This window comes from Dendrobates tinctorius, unplaced genomic scaffold (assembly GCF_039654945.1).
Source record: "Dendrobates tinctorius isolate UK_male_01 unplaced genomic scaffold, ASM3965494v1 ptg000014l, whole genome shotgun sequence".
NCBI classification, from domain to species: Eukaryota; Metazoa; Chordata; class Amphibia; order Anura; family Dendrobatidae; genus Dendrobates; species Dendrobates tinctorius.
The window spans coordinates 10,077,174-10,104,721 of record NW_027361682.1 but is presented as its reverse complement, the minus strand read 5'-3'; the positions used below and the strand labels follow the sequence as shown (position 1 = coordinate 10,104,721).

At 45.7% G+C, this 27,548-nt stretch overlaps 1 protein-coding gene across 3 annotated transcripts; it reads left to right on the top strand.

Moving 5' to 3' along the window:
• The first annotated feature begins 7,170 nt into the window (after positions 1 to 7,170).
• LOC141071309 (uncharacterized) lies at positions 7,171 to 27,259 on the top strand. Of its 3 annotated transcripts, none has more exons than XM_073559611.1 (7): positions 7,171 to 7,246; positions 8,280 to 8,398; positions 8,528 to 8,707; positions 8,790 to 8,913; positions 8,997 to 9,094; positions 16,104 to 16,194; positions 25,823 to 27,259. In XM_073559611.1, the coding sequence occupies exons 2-7, from the start codon at positions 8,321 to 8,323 to the stop codon at positions 26,962 to 26,964; spliced, it is 1,713 nt and encodes a 570-aa protein (XP_073415712.1). In that variant the 5' UTR covers positions 7,171 to 7,246; positions 8,280 to 8,320; the 3' UTR covers positions 26,965 to 27,259. The 3 variants fall into 3 exon arrangements, with proteins under 3 accessions (XP_073415712.1, XP_073415711.1, XP_073415710.1); XM_073559610.1 differs by lacking the exon at positions 7,171 to 7,246 and adding an exon at positions 7,261 to 7,376; XM_073559609.1 differs by lacking the exon at positions 7,171 to 7,246 and adding an exon at positions 7,261 to 7,399.
• Positions 27,260 to 27,548: the final 289 nt, after the last annotated feature.

The window sequence follows — 27,548 nt, the reverse complement described above, 5'->3', positions numbered from 1 at the left end:
AGTGAAAGAACCACGTAGTGGCAGAGGAGGAAGTCAAGAGAGGAAATGATCCCGCTTCCAAAAATGTATTGGATTAAAAATTATTCATAGATTCCATCATGAGTGTAGACACAGCTACGCATTTCAAACATCCATTGCGTTCTTTAACAAAGAAGGAAGGAAGTCACCAATACAGCTGGGATACCTCCAGCACCTCGTAAAATGACTGAAAACATGGTGAAAAAGTACCTGTCCATACATCTCCTCATTATAACTGATGGGTCTGCCCCATTTAAATTTTGGGTCTCCATATTGGACACATGGCCTGAGCTTGCCCTTTATGCTTTGGAGGTGCAGTCCTGCCCTGCGGCAAGTGTACTGCCTATGTGTTTAACACAACAGGGGGCGTCATCACAGACATCCACTTGTCCACATCCAACATGGACAAGCTCACATTCATTAAAATTAACCAGGCATGAGTGACAAAGGACTTGTCTGTACCTTTGGCTGACTAAACAACTATACCAGCCGCACCCAACTATGGTTTATGGTTATTCGATTAATTTTGTGGCCTCCACCACCAAAAATTTTTTACAAAAGTGTTGGCTACCTTCTCCTCCTCTGCCAAGTCCACCTCCACTTCCTCTTCATCCTCCACTTGGACCTCAGCCTCCTGGTGTTTTTGTATTTAGTTACTGTTATTTTTATTAGTTACTCTTAAAAAAAGAACTCAAAAAAAGTGTTGTCTACCTCTTACTTGGACTGTTCTACATACATTACAATGTGTAACTAATCCTCGACTTGGAGCTCAGCCTCTTGGTTCAATATAATTGTTTGGTTTTGTATTTCATTCTCAGTTATTTCTATTAGTTCTCCGTAAAAATAAAAAAAAAATAAAAATATAAAAAAAACTGTGTTGTTACCTCCTACTTCTCCTCTTACACGTTCATAACGACCAGAATGGTGACCGGTCTGCAAACCCTGTTTTATGAGGAAAGGTTGCAGGATTTGGGAATGTTTAGTTTGCAAAAGAGAAGACTGAGAGGAGACTTAATAGCTGTCTACAAATATCTAAAGGGCTGTCACATTGTAGAAGGATCAACTTTATTCTCATTTGCACAAGGAAAGACTAGAAGCAATGGGATGAAGCTGAATGGGAGGAAACACAGATTAGGCCGGTTTCACACTAGCGCTTTTTCAGCGCGCGCACGGCCGGGGGTAGCTCCGCCCCCGATCCGGCTCTCTGCCCGGCGTGCCCGCCCCTTCCTTGTAGCGCCGCCTCCTAGCGGACAGCGGCGCCTGCGATCGGCGCACCCTATCTTTAGCATAGGGTGCGCCGATCGTGCGCAGGCCGTGCGCTAGTTGCGCTTTGACCTGCGCTGCGCACTTTTGACGGTGCGCCGTGCGCGCCAAAATCAAACTTTTCGGATTTTGGCGCGCACGGCGCACCGTCAAAAGTGCGCAGCGCAGGTCAAAGCGCAACTAGCGCACGGCCTGCGCACGATCGGCGCACCCTATGCTAAAGATAGGGTGCGCCGATCGCAGGCGCCGCTGTCCGCTAGGAGGCGGCGCTACAAGGAAGGGGCGGGCACGCCGGGCAGAGAGCCGGATCAGGGGCGGAGCTACCCCCGGCCGTGCGCGCGCTGAAAAAGCGCTAGTGTGAAACCGGCCTTAGATATTAGAAAAAACTTTTTGACAGTTAGAGTGATCAATGAGTGGAACAGGCTGCCACGAGAAGTGGTGAGTTCTCCTTCAATGGAAGTCTTCAAACAGAGGCTGGACAGACATCTAACTGGGATGATTTAGCGAATCCTGCTTTGAGCAGGGGGTTGGACCAGATGGCCCAGGAGGTCCCTTCCAACTCTACGATTCTATGATTCTATGATAACCACAACAACCTCTACTTGGATCTCAGCCCCCTGGTTCCAGAATAATTTTTTTCTTTTACTTTCATAAAATCATAGTATTAGAATTGGAAGGGGCCTCCAGGGTCATCATGTACAACCACCTGCTCAATTCAGAATTCAGTAAACCATCTCAGACAGATGCCTGTCTAGCCTCTGTTTGAAGACTGCCATTAAAGGAGAACTCACCGCCTCTCTGTTTGAAGACTGCCATGAAATGAGAACTCACCACCTCTCATGGCAGACTGTTCCACTCATTGATCATCCTCAGTGTCAAAAAGTTTTTTCTAATATCTTATTTGTATCTTCTCCCTTTCGGTTTCATTCCATGTGCAAAAGAGAGCAAGGATGATCTTCCTACACTGTGACATCCCTTCAGATATTTGTAGACAGCTATTAAGTCTCCTCTTAGGCTTTTTTTGGAAGCTAAACTTTCCCAGATCCTTTAACAGTTCCTCGTAGGACATACTTTTCAGTCCGCTCACCATCCTGGTAGCTCTTCTCTGAAGTTGCTCCAGTTTTTCAATATCTTTTTTTAGAATGTGGTACCCAGAACTGAACACCGTATTCCAGATGATGACTGACCTAGGAATAGAGGGGGAATAATTACTTCACATGATCTAGACTCTATGCTTCTCTTAATACATCCTAGAACTGTGCTTGCCTTTTTTGCTGCTGCATCACACTGTTGACTCATGTGCAGTCTGTGGTCTATTAGTATACCCAAGTCTTTTTCATACGTGCAGTTGCTTTGTTCTATTCCTGCAATTTTGTAGAAGTAATGTTAGTTTTTCTTGTCTAAAATAGAATGTTGCATTTTCCCGTTAAATACCATTCTATTACTTGCTGCCCATTGTTCAAGCTTATCTAGATCACTCTGAATCTTTCTTGACTTCTCTAGTGTTAACTATCCCTCCTAACTTTGCATCATCTGCAAATGTGATTAGTTTACCTTCAGTTCCATTATCTGGATCAGTCATAAAAATGTTGAACAAAACTGGGACCAGGACAGAGCCTTGTGAAACACTCTTCCAATTGGATGTGCAACCAATTACCACTCTTTGGGTATGATCACTGAGCCAGTTATAAATCCACCTAACCATAGCCTTGTCAATCCCATACGTGGTTGATTTGAAATATACTATATCTACCGCATTTCCCTAATTCACACAGTGATTCCATAATAGAAGGAAATTGGATTACTCTAGCATGACTTGTTTGCAACTAAACCATGCTGGCTCTGGTTAATTACTGTATTCTTATCCAAGTACTTACATACATACTGTTTAATAATTTGTTCAAATATCTTTCCTTGTATAGAAGTAAGGCTCACTGGCCTGTAATGGCTCCATCTTCTTTCCTTTTATTTGAAGATAGGGACAAATGCCCTTCTCCAATTTTTGTGGACTTCTCCTGTTCTCCAAGATTTTTCAAAGATTCTGTCTACTGTAGTGGTTCTTCAATTTCCTCTCCGATCTCTTTCAGCACCCTAGGATGTAATTCATCTAGACCAGGAGATTTTAAATTCATTTAAATTATCTAACTGTTCCCTCACTATCTTTCTGTTTATAGATCGCGTGGATTCTTTTATTACTTCACTGGCACCGTGAAGATCAGTTGATGTTACAGTTGCTTTCTTAGAAAACACAGATGCAAAATAGGAATTTAAAAGATCGGCTTTCTCAACATTATTTTTGACAATTTCACCCTGTAAAATCCTATAAAATCTTGATTTTTCTTTTGCTTTTTGCATACCTCCAAAATCCTTTTTATTGCTTTTGGTCTCCCTCACAAGCCTCACTTCATTACTGACTTTAGCTCTTCTAACGCTTTTGCAGCACTCTACCCCTTACTACGACCATTTTACAGCACAAAATTTCAGGCACCCATTGCGTCTTGGGGTGAAAGTTGAATCAGTGTCTGCGGGAGTATTGTATTCCATGCTATGAGGCTGAAATTTTAAGAGACCAAAAACGAAGTTTGAATAATCGTCTAATCCAGACCGGTGCTAAAGGTCCTAATTCCGGTGTGGTTGCCTGCCTTTAACAGCAATTTTTTCAAGATAAACTCTTCTGGATTTAAGACCAACTGTATTTTGGGCAAATGCATTTGCAGTACACAAAACTGTAGCGTAAATTTTTGAACATTTGGGGTATCATGCCCCATGCTCTGTGGGTGAAATTTAGTGTAATCATATGTGAAAGTATTGTCTCCATGCTCTGTAGGTGAAATTTGAATCAGCTTCTGTGGAGGTACTGTGCTCCATTATCTGTGGGTGAAATTTGTAAGCTGCTTCTGTGAGGGTACTGTGCCCCATGCTCTGTGAGTGAACTTTTTAACTGGACTGGCGGTAGCAAGCCTCAGTCTCTGTGAGGGCACTGTTAACATTGTAATGTTATTCATTTACTTTCTATCTTACCATGATTACTATGGTGACAGAACCCCTTTAAGTCATTTCCCTAGCCACATTTGTTTGTAGGACAATTGTCCTCCTCTTACCCCCATTTTGCAGCCCCCTAGCCCTTACTCAAACCACTTTAGTCATTTTACACCTCTGAAGTTCGGGTTCCCATTGACTTATATAGGGTTCGGTGTTAGGGGTCAAGTTTGCGACCAGGACCTTAAAAAAAAGTCCGCCCGGACGAGCCGAACATGAACATCCACGGGTTCGCTCATCTACTATATAATCGTCTAATTCTGTGTCTGTCTGTAATGGAAATCCCACGTCGCTGATTGGTCGCGGCCGGCCGCGACCAATCAGAGATGGACAGAATTAGATGATTATATAGTAGATACCCAAGGCGTTAGATATGGCGGCCAGGATTCAAATCCCCCGCCCCGCCATCTGAGGCAATGAGCGTTGCAGCGCGGGATTTGTATCCCCCGCCAGGCCGCGCAGCTCCGCTCATTGGCTGAGCCGCCCGTCATCTGAGACTTGGCGGGGGATTCAAATCCCGCGCAGCACCGCTCATTGGCTCAGCCGGCGGGGCGGGGGATTACATACTTACCTGACCGGGAGGAGCGTTGCCGGGGGGCTTCTCTTCTCACCGTAGATCAGGACAGGAGTGCGGTGTCGGAATTGCTCATGCGCATAGCGCTATCCAGCGCCATTTTACTGAAGACACATTTGCAGGGGACCATGCATATCAGGATTGGGGGGTGAGAAGACCATGCATATGAGGAAAGGGGGGGGTGAGAGGACCATGCATATCAGGAAAGGGGGGTGAGAGGACCATGCATATCAGGAAAGGGGGGTGAGAGGACCATAAATATAAGGATAGAGGGGTGAGAGGTAGCATGCATACTAGGATGGGGGTTCAGGGACCATGCATATCAGGATTGGGGGGTGAGAGGACAATGCATACCAGGATAGGGGGTGAGGGGTAGCTTGTATACCATGATAAGGGGGTGAGGGGACCATGCATATCAGGATTGGGGGATGAGGGGACAATGCATACCAGGATAGGGGGGTGAGAGGTAGCATGCATACTAGGATGGGGGTTCAGGGACCATGCATACCAGGATAGGGGGGTGAGGGGTAGCTTGCATACCAGGATAGGGGGGTGAGGGGACCATGCATATCAGGATTGGGGGGTGAGGGGACAATGCATACCAGGATAGGGGGTGAGAGAACCATGCATACCATGATTGGGGGGTGAGAGGACAATGCATACCAGGATAGGGGGATTGAGGGGCCATGCATACCAGGATAGGGGGGTGAGAGGACAATGCATACCAGGATATGGGTGAGGGGACCATGCATATCAGGATAGGGGGTGAGTGGACCATGCATACCAGGATTGGGGGGTGAGGGGACCATGCATACCAGGATAGGGGGGTGAGGGTACCATGCATACCAGGATAGGGGGGTGAGGGGACCATGCATACCAGGATTGGGGGGTGAGAGGACCATGCATACCAGGATAGGGGGGTGAGGGGACCATGCATACCAGGACAGGGGGATGAGGGGGACCATGCATACCAGGATTGGGGGGTGAGAGGACAATGTATACCTGGATAGGGGGATGAGGGGGACCATGCTTACCAGGATTGGGGGGTGAGAGGACCATGCATACCAGGATAGGGGGATGAGGGGGACCATGCATACCAGGATTGGGGGGTGAGAGGACCATGCATACCAGGATAGGGGGATGAGGGGGACCATGCTTACCAGGATTGGGGGGTGAGAGGACCATGCATACCAGGATAGGGGGATGAGGGGGACCATGCATACCAGGATTGGGGGGTGAGGGGGACCATGCTTACCAGGATTGGGGGGTGAGAGGACCATGCATACCAGGATAGGGGGATGAGGGGGACCATGCTTACCAGGATTGGGGGGTGAGAGGACCATGCATACCAGGATAGGGGGATGAGGGGGACCATGCATACCAGGATAGGGGGATGAGGGGGACCATGCTTACCAGGATTGGGGGGTGAGAGGACCATGCATACCAGGATAGGGGGATGAGGGGGACCATGCTTACCAGGATTGGGGGGTGAGAGGACCATGCATACAAGGATGGGGGGGTGAGGGGACCATGCTTACCAGGATTGGGGGGTGAGAGGACCATGCATACCAGGATAGGGGGATGAGGGGGACCATGCATACCAGGATTGGGGGGTGAGAGGACCATGCATACCAGGATAGGGGGATGAGGGGGACCATGCATACCAGGATTGGGGGGTGAGAGGACCATGCATACCAGGATAGGGGGATGAGGGGGACCATGCTTACCAGGATTGGGGGGTGAGAGGACAATGTATACCAGGATTGGGGGGTGAGAGGACAATGTATACCTGGATAGGGGGGTGAGAGGACCATGCGAGACAGCGGCAACGCAGCCGGGAGATCGCCGATCGTGGTGGATCGGCGTGGACCATCTTTTGAACGTCGGTCTCCCGCTGGCCAGCATGCATACATACATATTCTAGAATACCCGATGCATTAGAATCGGGCCACCATCTAGTCTCTAATAACGATACATCATTGCTGATTAAGCATGGCTCCTCACATAAAAGGTTCCGACACGGAATGCAGAGAAAATCCACATGAGCTCCACACAGCACTATCCTACAAGCGCTGCTCCATAAGTCAGATACACACAAATCCGCACCACACGCGTCATACGCAGTCACAGCTCTACAATACAAATGTCACTCACGCTCCGTACACGACGTGCACACACTGACCCCACACATAAACTTGCCCTCATCCAGCACCATGACAACCAGCACAGCAGAGTCCTGCACACTGAGGCCCCTGATCATGTGACCCCTGACTCCTCCCCTCCTGTGACCTCATCCCAGGTCCTGTGCGCACAGAGCAGCCATATATGTGGTGTGCGGCTCTGCAGGTGGAGGTAGGTGCTGGAGATTCCCCATTACTGGGGACATTAACCCCCTCAGTGCTGGATAACATACCCCGTACTGAGATGCATAGAATTTATTCATTAACTTTAATTAAGTTTTCACTTTTCTAGTCTAGTCTAGGTTTGTTTATTATTTATATACGGGTAATATTTTGAATTTAAATTTAGATATTCTGTTACAATTAATGTGTTTTATTTTTTGTGGCGTAAAGTAGAGAATGACCCTATCCGTGTTTTGCACTTTTTTTTGTGGCTCACTGCTTGGTTTAATTCATTATAACGGGGCCCCCATCCCACGACTGAATTGAGCTGCGTGGTCGAACATGAATGCTGACATACTAATGGGGAACGTAGATTGTGAGCCCCTTTGGGGACAGCGATGACAATGTATGGAAAGCGATGCAGAATATGATAGCGCTGTATAAGCAAAGCATAATAATCATAAAAAGTACTGTACATTGTTAATGGGACTGATGGAGATAGACGACAACAATTCTTTATGGGAAAATGCCTTTGAAGCTCTATCCAAAATATGGGGGAAGCTTACTGATCTCTCTGGGTCAGAATCTTTAGACGCACAGGAGAGTTCACGGAATCACATTCATTTTGCTTGAGCCGGGAAGCCGTATTCACATAAAAGACTTACTGGGGTGGGCAGGTGTGTCACGGGTGACTCTAAGGTGCTAGTATTTACTTTATCTTTATCCATGCTGAGATGTTTATTCCTATATGTACATTGTATATACGGTATATTTAATCATGTATGGATGGACACTTGCATTAATATACACCTATAAGTATCTCATGTGACCTTCCTGCTCTGCAGGCACTATGTAGGTGCAGTGGTATTACTCATTTGTACCATCCCTTTTAACCCTATTTATCCTTGTCCTTTTTCATCTGTGTTTAAAGATTGTTAATTCAGTATTAGTCAATTGCCTGTGTTTCTCTTTGCCTTATATATATCCATACAAAGAACCGTAATGGGATCTTTATGATGTTAAATCACCATCTCCCCATTCAGATCTTCTATATAAGAGAATTTTCCTGATATACCTGTGAAGGATGGGTAGGCACAGGGACAAGATGGCAGAGAGGATATTACACCTCACCCTAGAGATCCTCTTCCGGCTTACTGGAGAGGTGAGAGATTCTGATGACGTCACATTACATCATTCTTATCTATGGGAATAACAGATGGACAGAACTGGAGAGGTGAGGACTCTGGAAATGTCTGTAGTGAGATTTATTAATGTGTCTCTCCATAACCAGGATTACACAGTAGTGAAGAAGACCTCTAGTGAGCGCTGTCAGGCCCCTGTGTCTGAGGGATGGGGAAGACCCCTGAGCCCAATCGCGGGGCCTCCACCTCACCCCCTGATACATGAGGACATCAATGACCAGAAGATCCTAGAACTCACCTACAAGATGATTGAGCTGCTGACTGGAGAGGTGACACTGCTGGGAATGCTGGGACATTATACAGTAATGCTATGGGGGGATCGGGGGATGATGGTATCATTGTATGTGTCAGGTTCCTATAAGGTGTCAGGATGTCACCGTCTATTTCTCCATGGAGGAGTGGGAGTATTTAGAAGATAACAAAGATCTGTACAAGGACGTCATGATGGAGGTTCCCCAGCCCCTCACATCACCAGGTAATAGACAGGACTAAATACACACGGCCTATAATTATCTGTATGTAAAGATGGAATTCAGTCCCTGTATGTGTTTCCTCCAGTTCTATCCAGTGAGAGGACAACACCAGAGAGATGTCCCCGTCCTCTTCTTCCACAGGACTGTAAACAAGAAGATCCCGTTGTTCCTCAGGATCATCAGGTAGATGGAGAGAAGGTGTCATGAGATCTCCCCTATGATGTGTAGAAGCTGTGAAGGTCTTGTGCTCAGTCTTGTTTTATCCACCAGTATGATAGGATAAAGCTGATAATAGATATTGCATGTTGTCTGGCTCTTCTCACATTTGTCTTGTCTGTCATGTGAACAGGTGCAAGCTGCCATGAATGCATTATATTTGAACAAGAGAATACAGCAGCACTGCTGTATATAATAAACTTATAAAAATGAATGTACTTAGCTCATAAATTGGCCAGTTCATGTGTGCCCATCAACCACAGGAAGGTCACATTTTTTCATATATATATTAATTGCAGCTTGCATTAATGTGATATTCTTCTCATCCATTAAATAGATTGTCTGTCTTATAATAATAATAGTAAATTTTATTTCTATAGCGCCGACATATTCCGCAGCACTTTACATTTCAGAGGGGACTTGTACAGACGATAGACATTACAGCATAACAATAATCACATAGATCATGACAGATACCAAGAGGAATGAGGGCCCTGCTCACAAGCTTACACTCTATGAGGGAAAAAGGGGAGACACGAAAGGTGGGTGGTAACAATTGCTCTGATTGTTTGGACCAGCCATAATGTTAAGTGTGTAACAGTACAGACATAGAGGGCTAATGGATGCATAAAGCATGTGGGAACATGATGGGGGGGAACCTGGTTATGGTAAAACTTTTGACAGTGCCACACAGAGATAGTTAGGTTAATGTGTTGAGGCAGTAGGCCAGTCTGAATAAATGCGTTTTCAGGGCACACTTAAGATTGTAGGGATTGGGGACTAATCGTATTGATCTGGGAAGTGCATTCCAAAGAATTGGCGCAGCACGTGTATAGTCTTGAAACGAGGGAGGAGATGTAGGGTGGTGCTGAGCCATGGAGAACTTTGTGGGTGAGGGTAATAAGTTTGTACTGGATTCTGGAGTGGATGGGTAGCCAGTGTAATGACTGGCACAAGGTAGAGGCATCGGTGTAACGATTGGCGAGGAATATGATCCTGGCTGCAGCATTCAAGACAGATTGGAGGGGGGAGAGTTTGGTAAGAGGGAGAACGATTAGAAGAGAGTTACAATAGTCTAGACGAGAATGAATAAGAGAAACAGTAAGAGTTTTTGTGGAATCAAAAGTAAGAAAAGGTCGAATTCTAGAAATGTTTTTGAGGTGCAGATAACAAGAGCGAGCCAGTGATCGAATGTGGGGGGCAAAGGAAAGCTCGGAATCAAGTATGACCCCAAGACAGCTGGCATGTTGCTGGGGAGTAATAGTGGAACCACACACAGAAATGGCAATGTCGGGTATAGGTACATTAGTAGAGGGAGGAAACACAAGGAGTTCAGTCTTTGACAGGTTCAGTTTCAGATATAGTGAGGACATGATGTTAGACACAGTGTTTAGACAATCGCTGCTGTTTTCTAAAAAGGCAGGCATAATATCAGGAGAAGAAGCGTATAATTGGGTGTCATCGGCATAGAGATGGTACTGGAAACCAAATCTAATGATTGTTTGACCAATAGGGGCAGTATACAAAGAAAAGAGGAGGGGGCCTAGGACTGACCCGTGAGGAACCCCAACAGTAAGGGGAAGATGAGAGGAGGAGGAACCAGCAAAAGATACAGTAAATGAGCGGTCAGAGAGATAGGAGGAAAACCAGGAGAGAACGGTGTCCTTGAGGCCAATGGAACGGAGCATAGTGAGGAAGAGCTGATGATCCACAGTGTCGAATGCTGCAGAGAGATCCAAGAGAATTAGCATGGAGTAGTGCCCATTCGATTTAGCTGTTAGTAGATCATTAGAGACTTTAGTGAGGGCAGTTTCAGTAGAGTGCAAAGAGCGGAAACCGGATTGGAGAGGGTCGAGATGTGAGTTATCAGAGAGATAGCGGATCAGACGGGAATGGACCAGGTGTTTCAGGAGTTTAGAGATGAAGGGGAGATTAGAGACATGTCTATAGTTAGCGGCACAATTTTGATCGAGGGATGTTTTTTTAAGTAGTGGATGTATGATGGCATGCTTAAATGAGGAGGGAAAGATCATGGAAGAGAGAGAGAGAGGTTAAATATTTTAGTTAGGTGAGTGGTGACAGCAGGGGAAAGGGACTGGAGGATATGTGACGGAAATGGGTCACTGGTGCAAGTGGTTGGGCGAGAAGATGCAAGGAGCCTGCTTACTTCTTCTTCTGTGACTGGGTCAAAATCAGAGAGTGAGCTAGATGCAGTGGGGGAGGGAGGACAGTGCATGGTATGAGGTGATTGGGAGATAATTTCCTGTCAGATCTGGTCAATTTTTTCTTTGAAGTAATTGGCCAGATCGTCAGCTCGAAGCTCCGTGCTTGGGGCCATGCACTCTTGGGTTGAGCAGGGAATGAAAAGTGTCAAAGATACGTTTCGGGTTATTGGATAGTGAGGTGATAAGGGTGTTGAAATAGGTTTGTTTGGAGAGGTGAAGGGCAGTGTTGTATGTTCTAAGCATAAACTTATAATGGATGAAATCTTCGTGTAGGTTGAAAAATATTCAGGATTGAGAGTCCTCAGTAGTTGATACCTTTTAATGGCTAACTGAAAAGATGGTAATAAATTGCAAGCTTTCGAGACTACTCAGGTCTCTTCATCAGGCTAGACTAATACAAAATCTGAAGTCACATATTTATGCACAATACAGCCTAGAAAAAATGCAATAGATAAGACAAGTGACGTGAAGCAAAACTATCAATATGGGAGAGGGAGAAACATAAATATAAACATTGGACCAGTTCATAGATAAGGAGTCTGGATGTTTTATGGTCCTCTGATTGGGGTCTAGTTCTGTGTTGCCCCGCAAGGTTTTAAAAGGAAATTCCTTAATTGATGTAAAAAGACATAAATCCATGCGACACATTCATTCCAGCACTGAGAGTGTCAAAGTTCGTCATAAATTTGTACTCCCAAACTCGTCTCTCTCTCTGAGATGTGAAGTTACCTTTCAATACCAGTAATTTCATATCCATGCTGCTGTGATCAGGGATACAGAAATGTTTTGCCACAGGTAGATCCATTCTTTTTTCTCTTATTGTGTGACGATGAGCATTCATCCTTGTTCTAAGCTTTTGCCCTGTCTCCCCCACATACAGACCCCCAGTTGGACATTTAGTACAAATAATTAAGTACACCACATTAGATGGTGTTATTCATCTACGCTTTTCGAAGTATAAAACAATCGTGGTCTGTCCTGATGAAGATGCTATATACTTTGAAACGCGTTGATGAATAATGCCATCTGAAATTGGATTAGCATCCTTCATTTTTTCTCCACGGTAGCTCAGAATAACCCACTTGTTTCTCCAGTTCTATATATACACCCATGGGCTATTTGGTCCCAGTAACATAATTTCCTTGTGCACACGCTGCGGATTTAGGTGCGGATTCATCCGCGCGGATTTTGTAAAATCCGCAGGTGAAACCGCAGGTCAAAAGACCTGCGGATTGCTCTGCGGTTCTGCCCTGCGGTTTTTCATCTCCTCAATGGAGGAGATGGCATGTCAATTCTTTCTGCGGATTGAAAACCGCAGATAATCCTCGCGGAAAATCCTGCACTGTCTGCACTGCGGTTTTTGATTCCCATAGGGAATCATGGTACTGTACACCGCAGCAAAAACTGCTGCGTGTCCGCAGCGGCCAAAACCGCTGCGGAACCGCAGCAAAATCCGCAACGTGTGCACACAGTCTTAGGATGCAGTGGTTCTTTTCACAACCATCCATTTATTTACATGTTTCTCCGATTTCTTCCTTCTGCACAAAAATGGTAGTGACTGCTTATCCTTATATACAACCTATTTGTTCCTTGTATGTCCACATATCATTTTGTTTAAAATCCTGCCTAATCACCCACTGCAATATTTTTGATCATCATGCTAATTACCATATTTTCTGACTATAGGACACACCCAGGTTTAGACAAAAAACAAGGGAAGAAAACAATATTTCATAGCATTTAAACTTCCATAATGACCTTATGAGTAAGAGTAGTGTGAAGTAACACTAACTTTATAAAACAGTTTAAGGCTGTTTTGCCTTTAAAATTGTAATGTAGGTGTAAGCAGGTTAAATGGATGCAGTACAGTATAACAATACTATCCATTGTTTTAACAGCAAAAGTTAAAGTAATCTCACAGGGAGTTGAAAGGCAGTAGCAGAGAGCTATTGGAACAACAAGGGTTAAATGAAATAAGCAAAACGAGTGCAACAGTCTAAGTTTCAAACAACACTTATCGTAGCTCCTGATGGGGTCTTCAGTCCACAGTCCGATGGGGGTAGTAGTATCGGCAATAGCCGGTGTAGGATCCTAAGATGGGGTTCAAAGTTAACAATCCGTCTTCTGGCAGCAACGGGCGATCTCCGGTTTTACCCGCTGAGCCTCTAGTCCATAAGCCCCTGCAATTAAAGTGGGAAAAGCTGCAGAGCAAAAGAGTAATGCTCTCCACAAGGTTCCTCGTGGCACGTGTCTCTCTGAGCAGCTGCAGTCACCTGAATGGCTCCTCTGCTTGGCTTGTGCTGCTCTATGTGCCAGCTGAAGTGAGGATTGCTGCAGTGGACTCTGTCCCACAGGGGTGCCGCTGTGCGTCTTTCAGCAATGGGAGACGCACCTCAGGGTTCTGTACAAGGCCCTTGCTCCTCCGTGTGAACCCTGCACTCTGTGCGACGTCCACCAGGGCTGTGGGGTACTCGGTCCGGTTCGGATAGTTCTCCAGGGGTTTTCCCGGCAGCAGTGACCCAGTCCGTGTCCCTGGGCGTGCAATAAAATGCTGAGGGGGAAAGTTTATAGGGAATTTACCGTGACGCCACCCGTGGTGTTTGGCAATAAGAAGATGGCCGACGCTACGATTCAGATCCACTGGGGTGGTTGATGATGCAGCAGAGATGTTACAGCTCTCCACGGCTACAGCTAGGCCCCAGGTCAGTTATAGGGTTGATTAGAATGTAAGTCTGCAAGGACAGGGTCCTCTCTTCTCTGCACCAGTCTGTCATTGTAAATTTGTTTACTGTAAGTGATATCTATAACTTTGTATGTAACCCCCTTCTCATGTACAGCACCATGGAATTAATGGTGCTATATAAATAAATAATAATAATTAGAAGATGGAACTATTTTAGTGCAGGGCAGGTGACGCAGTGAATAAATCTGAGGACACAGCAGGGTACAGTCTTCAACCTTTAACTCGCGGTCTTTCAGGTTACAATCACCAGCCAGGGTGCTGTGTCCTCCAGGTCGGTGGTCCAGGCAGCTCCCGGGTAATTTGGGATACACTTTACTGGGACCCCCTTCTTATGTTCCTTCTCTGGTCGTCTCTCTGCGCTGGCTACTGCCTCTTCTGCCCTGTGCCTCACACACAGTGGCCCAAGCCAGCAGCCTCAGATCCTGTCAGGCGACGATCTCCTGGTCCCCTTGACCCTATGTGGCTGCCTTTTCAGCGATTGTGTGTGGATTTGGCTGTCGCACATACAGATACTACAGCCTCCGGTTTGCTAGCTGAGTCCTACAGTCTCTCCACTAGTCTGGGGCCGGTCCCCCTCTGCGACCTGGTCCTTCCACCCGACTACAGTCGGCGTGGATTCGGGCGCCACGGGTGGATTCTTCACTTCCCTGGCCCCTAGGACCCCTTCTTACTCTCTGGAGCCTCTCTCAGACTCTCCCAGACTCCTGACTCCTCTCTAGTCCTGGGACAAGCTCCTCACTCCTTCAGTCCCTTCCACCAACTGTCTTTTCCTCCTGAGTCCTCCCCCAACTGTCACTCTACCTCTCGGTCTCCTACTCTATCCACTTCCTCCACCCACACCCTCTACCTATTCCCCCCCCGGCCTAGAAAGGTGTGGTGTTGCGTGCTAGTGTGTGGGTACCTGGTAGTGCCCCTTCCTTAACCGAGAGTTGGGTACCACACCTCTGGCTGAGGTGCAGTACCTCTGTGGCGACTGGACCCGCAGGGGCGCCACATCTGCTTAGCCGGGCGCTCGGTGCTCTCACTGGCTCAGTGGCCCATACGCAAAAGCTCTGCCGCAGTTCTGCCCCACGCTGTCTCTCATACGGCGGAGCACGCCGCACGCCTGCCTCTGCCAGCAGGAAACTCACTGTTTCTTCGCGCGCTTTCTCCTCACTGCCTGGTTTATTCACGCCCCCTCTTCCCAGGTCATGGGGCCTGTCCTGTCCCCTATTCTTTCCCCGGGGCAACATGGGATGCAGCCTCAGCAGTTCCCGGCCCAGCATGATGTAGGCACCTGCAGCCCGGTCTTTCTTCTTACACATGAATGGAAGTGCAAGGCTACATACACACCTTGCGTGTTTGCTGCAGACATCTCTGCTCCAAACATCATGTCTCTTGGTAGAAAAAATGCTGCTTAAAATTCTCCAATTTTTTAATGCTCTTTTTATATGTATTTATAGTGATGAGCGAATGTGCTTGGATAAGGTGTTATCCCGCATGCTCGAGTGCTAACCAAGTGTCTCCGGCATGCTCAGAAAGTAAGCTCAAGACCCCGTGGCTGCATGACTCACAGCTGTTCCACAGACACAACACATGTAACAAACAGGAAATCCCTGCATGTGATTTGGCTGTCGAACAGGCATGGGGACTCAAAACATATTATTCGAGTATGCCAAAGACACTCGGTTAGCACTCGAGCATGCTCCGATAAAACTTTATCACAGACTTTTTCACAGATTGTTCGATAGGAGAAGCTTGAGAAACCTCCATCATTTTTTTTTGTCACCGGAGAAAAACTGCTGAAACTTTGACCAAACTCTGATCAAAGACACTGGTGACATTCGGACCTATCAAGCAGAATGAGCTATCTCCGGTCTGTAACTCAGCCACTTTTCAGCAAGGGTTTTTTTCTAGCTAAAAACTGCATCTTATTGTCCAAACAATACGGCAATGAACTTTTCTGGTGTTCAGAAACATTTCACATGATTTTTGCTTTTCTCTTTGACTTTTACAATATTTATTTCAGGGTGAAGATCTGCCCCATACTCTTACTATAGAGACATATGTGAGGGGCGATGAGCGGTGTAAAGAGGAGATTCCTATAGATGACTGCCCAGGTGAGTAGTGACCACTAAATGCAGAGAAGTCACCGATTCTTCTCAGTCATTGACTTGTACAATCATCTGTAGCATTTTTATGAGAATATTAATACAGTTTTTTCTTAGTGGATTTTACCAAACCTAGGATCTTTCCTCTTGCCCACAAAGTTTTAAGTACACTTAAAGGGAACCTGTCAGCAGTATTGTGCACAATAACCTACACACAGTGTCAGATTGGTGCCATTATACTGATTACAATGATACCTGGTGATGAAATCCGTCTTGTGGTTGTTGTTCAATCTTTATTTTCAGTTTTGAGTTAATGACATGCTCGTGATACGGGACGACTGTGTGTGGGGGGGGGGGGTCTTCATGTTGTGCTCTGATTAGATATTCGTCAGTATGGCTTCTGACAGGTCACTGATCCCTCACTGACCTGCCCCCTAGTTTACATAATGAATATCTCCTTTATCAAGACACCAAGATATCCCTATAACAATGGGATTTAATTAAAGGCAAAACTCAATAGATAATATAACATCAACATCCCCTACACACTAATTAGAGTATAAAAAGGGAACCAGAGTATGTTGTACCAAGTATAAATTTTATTTACTCAAATACATAAAAGTACCGTATTTTTCGGACTATAAGACGCACTGGACCATGAGAAGGAAAATAGGGAAAAAAATAATAATGTGTCAAATGGGGGTCCGTCTTACAGTCCGAATTCAGCTTACCAGGGAAGGGATCCGGTACAGGTGGAGGAGTGGTCACAGGAGTCATTCGGTGTTCCAGGCTGGTGCGGTGGCCTCTAGGAAATCCCATCCCAAGCTGGTGCGGTGGCGGGTCTGTGCTGGGGCAGGGGTGCTGTGCTGGGGCAGAGGCGCTGTGCTGGGGCAGGGGTTCTGGGGAATCGGGGCTGTGTTGGAATACTGTGCTGGGACGCTATGCTGCTGTGCTGGGGCTCTGTGCTGCAGTGCTGGGGTACTGTGCTGGGGAAGGGGTGCTGTGGTGCTGTGCTGGGGAAGGGATGCTGTGCTGTGGCGCTGCGGTGGTGTGCTGCGGTGCTCGGGTACTATGCTGCGGTCCTGGGGTACTGTGCTGGGGCGCTGCTGTGCTGTGGTACTGTGCTTGGGTACTGTGCTGGGGAAGGGGTGCTGGGGCGCTGTGGTGCGGTACTGGGGTACTGTGCTGGGGCGCTGTGCTCCGGTGCTGGGACGCTGTGCTCCGATGCAGGGGCGCTGTGCTCTGGCGGGATTTCCTCAAAGACCGGAGGCTGCCATGTTGCGGTGGCCTCCGGAAACATGGACGCCGGGAAGATGGCCGCCGGTCCGGGGACGGCGCATGCTCAGGTTCAGATCTCGTCCCAAGATCTCATTGAATCTCGTCTCCCGAGATCTCGGAACGATATCTGTACCTGAGCATGCGCCGTCCCCGGGACGGCGGCCATCTTCCCGGCGTCCAATTCTGACCACTGTCCCTTTATGAGGTAGTAACTCTGGAACGCTTCCATGGATCCCGGTGATTCTGACTTTGTTTTCTCGTGACATATTGTACTTCATGTTAGTGGTAAAATTTAATTCATATAACTCGCGTTTATTTGTGAAAAAAACGGAAATTTAGTGAAAATTTAGAAAATTTCACAATTTTCCAACTTCCAAATTTTTATGCCCTTAAATCACAGAGCTATGGCACACAAAAAACTTAATAAGTAACATTTCACATAAGTTTACTTTACATCAGCACAATTTTGGAACCAAATTTTTTTTTGTTAGGAACTTATAAGGGTTAAAAGTTGACCAGCGATTTCTCATTTTTACAACACCATTTTATTTTTACGGACCACATCACATTTGAAGCCACTTTGAGGGGTCTATATGATAGAAAATACCCAAAAGTGACACCATTCTAAAAACTGCACCCCTCAAGGTGCTCAAAACCACATTCAAGAAGTTTATTAACCCTTCAGGTGCGTCACAGGAAGTTTTTGAATGTTTAAAAAAAAATGAACATTTAACTTTTTTCACAAAAAAATTACTTCAGGTCCAATTTTTTTTATTTTACTAAGGGTAACAGGAGAAATTGGACTGCAAAAGTTATTGTGTAATTTCTCCTGAGTACGCTCCTGTGGGGGGGGGACCACTGTTTCGGCGCATGGCAGAGCTCAGAAGGAAAGGAGCGCCGTTTGACTTTTTCAATGCAAAATTGGCTGGAATTGAGATCGGACGCCATGTCACGTTTGGAGAGCCCCTGATGTGCCTCAACAGTGAAAACCCACCAGAAGTGACCCCATTTTGGAAACTAGACCCCCCAAGGAACTTATCTAGATATGTGGTGAGAACTTTGAACCCACAAGGGCTTCACAGAAGTTTATGACGTACAGCCGTACAATTAAAAAATCATATTTTTTCCACAAATATGATCTTTTCACCCCCAATTTTTATTTTCCCAAGGGTAACAGGACCATAAAAGTTATTGTGCAATTTGTCCTGAGTACGCTGATACCCCATATGTGGGTGTAAACGACTATTTGGGCGCATGGCAGAGCTCGGAAGGGAAGCAGCGCCATTTGACTTTTTTCTCAGGAATTGAGATCGGACACCATGTCGCGTTTGAAAAGCCCCTGATGTGCCAAAACAGTGGAAACCCCCCACAAATGACACCATTTTGGAAACTAGACCCCCCAAGGAACTTATCTACATGTGTGGTGAGAACTTTGAACTTCCCAGGGCTTCACAGAAGTTTATAACGCCCAGGCGTGAAATTAAAAAAATCATATTTTTTTCCACAAACATGATATTTTTGCCCCCAATTTTTTTATTTTCCCAAGGGTAACAGGAGAAATTGGACCCCAAAAGTTGTTGTCCAATTTGTCCTGAGTACGCTGATACCCCATATGTGGGAGAAAACTACTGTATGGGCACACGTCGGGGCTCGGAAGGGAAGTAGTGACGTTTTGGAATGCAGACTTTGATGGAATGGTCTGCGGGTGTCATGTCGCGTTTGGAGAGCCTCTGATGTGCCTAAACTGTTGAAACTCCCCACAAGTGACCACATTTTGGAAACTAGACCCCCTACGGAACTTATCTAGATGTTTGGTGAGCACTTTGAACCCTCAAGTGCTTCACAGAAGTTTATAACGCCGTGAAAATAAAAAAATCATTTTTTTTCCACAAAAATGATGTTTTTGCCCCCAATTTTTTACTTTCCTAAGGGTAACAGGAGAAATTGGACCCCAAAAGTTGTTGTGCAATTTGTCCTGAGTCGGCTGATACCCCATATGTGGGGGAAAAACACTGTTTGGGCGCATAGCAGAGCTTGGAAGGGAAGGAGCACCGTTTGACTTTTTCAACGCAGAATTGGCTGGAATTGAGATCAGACGCTATGTTGCGTTTGGAGAGCACCTGATGTGCCCAAACCGTGGAAACCCCCAATTCTAACTCCAACCCTAACCCTAATCTTAGCCCTAACTCTAATGGGAAAATGGAAATAAATACATTTTTTTTAATTTTATTATTTTTCCCTAACTAAGGAGGTGATAACGGGGGGTTTGATTTACTATTTATGGCATTTTTTTATTTTTGGCAGCTGTCACACGCTAAAAGACGCTTTTTATTGTAAAAATAGTTTTTGCATCACCACATATTGAGAACTATAATTTTTCATATTTTGACCCACCGAGTCATGTGAGGTCTTATTTTTTGCGGGACGAGTTGATGTTTTTATTGGTGCCATTTACGGGCACGTGACTTTTTTTATCGCTTTTTATTCCGATTTTTGGGACGCAGAATGAACAAAAACCATCATTTCAATAATTTCTTTTGGGGGGTGCGTTTACACCGTTCCGCGTGAGGTAATATTGATAAAGCGGTTTTATTCTTCGGGTCAGTACGATTACTGCGATACTTCATTTATATTTTTTTTTATGTTTTGGTGCTTTTATGCAATAAAAACAATTTTATATAAAAAATAATTATTTTTGCATCGCTTTATTCTGTGAGCTATAACTTTTTTATTTTTTCACTTATGATGCTGTGTGGCGGCTCGTTTTTTGCGGAACAAGGTGACGTTTTCAGCGGTACCATGACCATTTATATCCGTCTTTTTGATCGCGCGTGATTGCACTTTTCGTTTGGCGGTATGATTATTTTTATTTTTTAAGGGGTTCGCTAAAGGGGTTAACTAATGGGACAGTTTTATAGGGCGGGTCGCTACGGACGCGGCGATACCAAATATGTGTACTTTTATTGTTTTGGTTTTTTTTATTTCCAAAAAATGAATTCATTGGGGAAATTTTTTTTTTTCTTTCATTTATTTAGCAATTTTTTTTTTATTTTTTTTTTTATAAATTATTTTTACACTTTTTTTTTTTTTTACTTTATTACAATGTCCCAGGGGGGACATAACTTTCATGTGACAGATCGCTGATCTGTCACATCACAGATCGCTGTGACAGATCAGCGATCTGTCACAGGCAGTGCTGCAGGCTTCCTCATGCCGACGCTTTGCAGGCATGAGGAAGCCGCCTCCCTGCAGGCCCCTGAAGGTCCCTGCCGCCATATTGGATCCGGAGACCTGCAGGGAAGGAGGCCCCCGCAGCAGCGCTGCACATTGCGCTGCTGCGGGGGTCTCAGGGAAGCACGGAGGGAGCCCCCTCCCTGCTGATGCTTCCCTAAACCCCCGGTACACTGCGATCGTGATTGATCGCAGTGTGCCAGGGGTTAACGTGTCGGGGGCGGTCGATGACCGCCCCTGACACATAGTGCCGGGTGTCAGCTGTGATAATCTGCTGAAACCCTGCCGCGATCAGTGGCGCTCACCACGTGAGCACCGCTGAACGCTATGACGTACTATCCCGTCCATGGGCATAGGGGCCCGGGGCCCATGGATGGGATAGTACGTCAGATGTCAGAAAGGGGTTAAAGACAGCTGTCTTACATATTCACCTTTATGAAAGACTCCTGTCCACAGACTCAAGTAATCAGTCAGACTCTAACCTCTACAACATGGGCAAGACCAAAGAGGTTTCTAAGGATGTCAGGGACATGATCATAGACCTGCACAAAGCTGGAAGGGGCTACAAAACCATAAGTAAGATTCTGGGTGAGAAGGAGACAACTGTTGGTGCAATAGTAAGAAAATGGAAGAAATACAAAATGACTGTCAATCGACATCGATCTGGGGCACCAATCAAAATCTCACTTTATGGGGTATCATTTTTCTGGGTGTTATAATGTTTAACTTGGCTAAGCACATCCGAATGTTTAGGGGTGTACGGCTGTAACCAGTATGTCAAAAGGAATCTTATAGCAGCTAATGGTAGAATATGTAATGCCTAAGAGATGCGTGCTTCACTCACATGGAGAAGCAACACCTGAGGCTCCGTAGGAAACGATAAGTTCCACTTATTACCAAGTAGTTTAACTATTTCGGCCCAATATGTCATTGAGCTGGGGCAGTTCCACAAAGACTTAGATGATCAGTTTTTTCTTCCTTACACTTGGAAAATTGTGTTAACCGGTTAGGAACATTTGGATTTGTCGGAATATTAAAGTCAAAATTGTCATGGTACACATTTGAAAGTAAATGAAGGATTAAGAGTGAGTCACAGGGTCATCCTTCAGTAAAGTGTCGAAAACATTTAGCGTGGCCACTAGGGATGAGCGAGTAGTGAAATACTGGAACTCGCTGTACTCGTTACGAGTACCTCCTAATACTCGGGTACTCGTAACGAGTCCAATGTAAGTCTATGGGAAATGCGAGAAATGGGCTGTGTGTATGTGCTGGGCTGGGTGGGGACTTTGCGACGACTGTGCCGGGCTGTGCAGGACTGTACTGGCCTGTCCGGGACTGTGATGATCTATGCAGGTACTGTGCGGGGACTGTGCCGGGCTATGCGGGTCTGTGCTGGGCTGTGCGGGACTGTGCAGATACTGTGTGGGACTGTGCTGGACTGTGCAGGTACTGTGCGGGGACTGTGCGGGACTGTGCTGGGCTGTGCGGGGACTGTGCTGGGCTGTGCAGGTACTGTGCGGGGACTGTGCTGGGCTGTGCGGGGACTGTGCGGGGACTGTGCGGGGACTGTGCGCGCTGTGCCGAATATTACAAGGCGAGTAGTGAAATAGAAGGAAAGTTTATGACGTTGGTCCGCACGGAGCTCCGAGTTTCTGCGCTTGATCTCTGGTGAGCTGGCTATTTCTTTCTATTTGAGTAGTGAAATACTCGCCAGGATTCGAATACCGCGAGCACCGCATTTCTCGCCGAGTACCGAATCCTAACGAGTATACTCACTCATCCCTAGTGGCCACGTAAGTAGGGTTGTGAACCCTTGTGATAAGAAGTGATTAAAAATTGATTAGCTTGTAGGCTTTATGTGGTGCACAATTCTGGGAAAGTAACATATTTAGCTGTCAGAGAATGAAATAGTTGACCAGCTGCCATTATACCTTGTTTGAGCCATTTTTCAAAAATAATTGTTCTCCAGGTACTTGCATGTCTTCTAGGCCACAATAGCATGTTGTAACATGAGACTTCACTTTCTCTCCACCTGGCAGTGTTGAAAGAACCGTGTGTAACAGGGAGCTTACATTGAAAAACTAGGGCCCTTTCTGTAGGAGGTTAGATTATCTGTTTGTTATATTTATCTTGTCTACTCCAATCTTGAAGTAAACTAATTAAAGAGGAAGTCCACTACTTTTTCATTGATGACCTATCCTTAGAGTCCCGTCACATTTAGCGATGCACCAGCGATCCCGACCACGATACAACCCGGTCAGGATTGCTGGTGTATCGCTAAATGGTCGCTAGTGAGCTGCCAAACAGCGGCGGTCGGCGGTCGTTACTTACCTGTCAGACGCGGCGATGAAGACTTCCTCCCGCCCGCGTCCACGCATCGCTCGTCGGCGCCAGCAGGAATCCGCCGACGAGAAACGGCCCAGGACATTTTCGCGCGATCAGCGATAGCCAGCGGGGGAGCTGGTCGGAGGTAAGTGTCACATATAGCGATAGCGCTAGCAATATCGCTGCTGCGTCACAAAATCGGTGATGCTTTAGCAATATTGCTAGCGATATCGCTATGTGTGAAGCCCCCTTTAGGATCAGCTGTTCTTAGTATTGACGGTGGCTCCCTACCGAAACTGCTCGATAGCGGAGCTGCTGATAGTGGCCGCGGCAGGGTACTACTCATCTACCTTCTCTTGATTTGAATAGGAAAGTTACCGTATATACTCTAGTATTGTCACGTGTACCTGTCCTGTGTGACACGACCCGCAGGTCGGTAACTGAAACAACAAGACAAAAGGGGAACACCGGGGAAACAGTTACAACAGTGGGCCCTGCAATAGGGAACGGGGACGTGGAAACCTCCTGCACTCCCCTGAGGCAGTGTCCCCCTGAACACTCCTAACGTTCCCTATACAGGCTCTTCACCTGTCGCTGAGCAGGATACCTGAATCCCTCACTATCCCTGCACCAATCCCTTGCTAGGGAACTGGATAGTGCTGACACTGGTCCTACCGCTGCACTAATACACACGAAGGAAAAATGGGAAAACACCAAAACACTTCTTCCTCTGCTGCAGTCACCAGGCAGCAGAGTGCAGCACCAGATCAGCTTTCAGCAGTGGCTCGACACCTCAGAGCCAGCTGCTACCTTCACCATCTATCTCTGCTGCCGACACCGGGCAGGCAGAGTTCAGCACCAGTTTAAGCAATGACTCGACACCTCAGAGCCAACTGCTACTTCACCAGGTTTCAGCAGTGGCTCAACACCACAGAGCCAGCTGCTCACTTCACCGTGGTTGGAATCACCATGGACCTGCTATCACCAACACCTGCTGATACACCATGTGACTTTATATAGCCAAGGGAGTGGTCACATCAGCAGGAAAACCAAAACAGACATGTAATAACACCTGTGGCCACCGTGGGCAAAAAAACAAAGGCCTGAAAGGGAAAAAAAAGGGTTTAAATGAGGAAATCCAGAATCTGACACAGATCCAAGCATTGGACTGTGACAAGTATAAGCCGAGGCCCCTAATTTTGCTACGGAAAATTGGGTAAGCTTATTGACTCGAGTATAAGCCGGGTATACATTGTCCCCTCATCCCTGTCCTGCTCTGTGTGGCTCTCCCCACTCCCAGTATGCATGGCTCGGCTCCCCTGTCCCATCCTTCTATGTATTTCTCAGTTCCCTGTCCTCCCCCATCCTCCACCATGTTCCTCAGTGCATCCCCGCCCTCCTCAATGCTCCCCCATCCTGCTCCGTGCTCCTCAATCCTGCTCTGTGCTCCCCCCGTCCTGCTCCATGCTCCTCTGTGCTCCTCCCATCCTGCTCCGTGCTCCTCCATCCTGCAACTTGCTCCCCAATCCTGCAATGTGCTCCCCCCCATAATGTAACATGCTCCTCTGTTCTCCCCCCGTCCTGCTTCGCACTCCCCCTGTCCTGCTCCGTGCTTCTCCGTCATACTCACCCTCCTGTGCAATCGCTGAACATCCCCTGTATCCTCCGTTGTCCCAGGGCTGGCAGCTTCTTCCTGCATTGAATGGTCACATAGTACCGCTCATTAAGGTCATGAATATGGAGGCCATGCCTATGGGAGTGGAGTCGCGTTCATATTCATGACCTTAATGAGCAGTACCATGTGACCACTCAATGCAGGAAGATGCTGCCAGGCCTGGGACAACTGAGGATGCAGGGGACATTCAGCGATAGCACAGGAGGGTGAGTATGATGTCCCAGCCACCGGCTCCTGCCGCCGCTCCCCCTCCCCCGCTGGTTTCTGCACAATGACTCGTATATAAGCCAAGGGGGCATTTTCAGCACAAAAAAAAGTGCTGAAAATCTCGGCTTATACAAGAGTATATATGGTATGTTTTGTAATATCTGGGAATTGTATGCCCCCATTTTTCTTTTTTGCTAATGACAGCTTTGCAGGGACTTTCTTTGTACTGTTTTAATTGAATTATTGAGCAGATTTTGTAAGGTTATGAATCTCCATTACCTTATTTTGCTCCATCTATCTCCAACACCATGCTGTTTTAGCTTCATAGTTCATGCTTTTTCAACAGCTGCTCTGAATTGCAAGACTCTTTACTCAAACACTGTTACAAACACCACCCTGTATAATCATGGGAAAATGATGCAGAGACGGTCACATGCTGAGAATTTGAGTATGGATTAGCTAAAATCTTTCTAAGTCCAAACAAAATGGACTATCAGCTCACTGAATAAGTGAGTCACAACAAGCACTGAGACACAGACCGAAGATTTGCAGCTTCCTGTTGAGTGTATTATCTCATCCCATAGAGAGAACATTGCAGGTACAAGTCATAACAGCCAGAAAGAGTCTTATTCTCCATGCCCAAATTACTGCTTGTATTAAAAGGTACCTGAACGGGCAAGTGCAATATCTGATCCAGTCTGATAGCCTAAGTAATTGATATCTTCAGGGAGTCATGGATTGGACAATGCACCATCACACAGCCTCAGCAGCAGGAGTTGACCAAAGCAGGGAATTTTACAATTGGTATACATGTTTTTATATTGAAATGTTACAACATACTGTATGTAAAATATTAGAATTTGTCTAACTTCAAGGTAATGTTATTGAACAATAATAAAACTATTTTTTTATTCCTGGCAGATGATTCTACCAGGAGTTCAGAGGAACATAATTTCATATCAGTTTTTAAAGCAGAAGATCATGGTATAATACCAGATACGTGTGAATATCTTGCCAGTATTCCAGAAATACTTTCATCCCTTTGCAATGAAGAGCTTTCATTTTCTGCCTTATCACCAACTTTTAAGCAAAATGAAGATAGCAGAAGAGATTTTGAACATCAAAGACCTCACATAGAAGAGAAGCCATTTTTATGTCCAGAATGTGGGAAATGTTTTAAGAAGAAATCCGTTTTTTTTAGACATCTTAAAATTCACACAGAGAATCCATTTTTATGTTCCATATGTGGGAAACATTTTTCTCAGAAATCTTATCTTGCTGAACATCAGAGAATTCACGAAAGTGAGAAGCCATTTTCATGTCCAGAATGTGGAAAATGTTTTACAGAGAAATTATATCTTGTTCAGCATCTGAGAATTCATATGGGGGAGAAGCCATTTGCATGTTCAGAATGTGGAAAATGTTTTACCCAGAAATCCGCTTTAGTTACTCATCAGAGAATTCACACAGGAGAGAAGCCATTTTCATGTTCTGAATGTGGAAAGTGTTTTCGCCAAAATGCATCTTTCTATGCTCATAAAAGAGCTCACACAGGGCAGAAACCATTTTCGTGTCCAGAATGTGGAAAATGTTTTGCAGAGAAATCACATCTTGTTAGGCATCAAAGAACTCATATAGGCGACAAACCGTTTGCCTGTTCAGAATGTGGAAAATGTTTTAATCAGAAATCATCTGTAATTAAACATCGGAGAATTCACACAGGGGAGAAGCCATATTCATGTTCCGAGTGTGGGAAATGTTTTGGCGATAAATCTAAACTTGTTACCCATCTGAGAATCCACACAGGGGAGAAGCCATTTTCATGTTTAGAATGTGGGAAATGTTTTAACCAGAATTCAGTTCTTGTTGCACATCAGCGGATTCACACAGGAGAGAAACCATTTTCATGTAATGTGTGTGGGAAGTGTTTTGCACAAAACTCATCTTTATTTGCTCATCAAAGAGCTCACGCAGGAAAAACACTTTCATGTTCAGACTGTGGGAAGTGTTTTACCTACAAATCATATCTTCTTAAACATCAGAAAAGTCACACAGGGAAGTAGACATTTTTTTTAGATAATTAATTGCAGCTCAAAAATTGGCAAGAAAAAAACAGAGCAGTTAAGTTCAAGTCAAAATCACATGCCCTACAAAAGAAAAGCAATATTCTGAAATTGTGGAAAAAAAACATGTTGCATACACATATTGTTGATATACTATTTTAATTACTGCCGGTACAGAACAATATACAAAAGCCCTCATTCATCAAGCACTAGTGGTGAGCGAGTATACTCTGGTTTCATGAGCATGTTCAGGTGGTCTCCGAGTATTTTGTAGTGCTCAGACATTTGTTTTTTGTCGCCTCAGCTGCATGATTTGCGGCTGCTAGACAGCCTGATTACATGAGGGGATTCCGTAAAAAACAGGCAACCCCCACATGTATTCAGGATGTCTAGCAGCTGGAAATCATGCAGCTGAGGCGACGAAAACTAAATGTCTAAGCACTACAAAATACACGGAGACCACCCGAGCATGCTCGGGGAAACCCGAGTAACGAATATGCTCGCTCATCACTATCGAGCACCTGTTTTTTGTGCTTTGCTTCCTTAACTTTGCTCGTACTCAATTCATTATTCTATGTGAGTCT

Bases quoted from the DNA above. Each gene is read 5' to 3' on its own strand.
- LOC141071309 (XM_073559611.1), top strand. From the start codon at position 8,321: ATGGGTAGGCACAGGGACAAGATGGCAGAGAGGATATTACACCTCACC. The intron at 8,399-8,527 runs GTGAGAGATTCT...CTCCATAACCAG, and splicing joins TCTTCCGGCTTACTGGAGAG to GATTACACAGTAGTGAAGAA. The intron at 9,095-16,103 runs GTAGATGGAGAG...TATTTATTTCAG, and splicing joins TTGTTCCTCAGGATCATCAG to GGTGAAGATCTGCCCCATAC.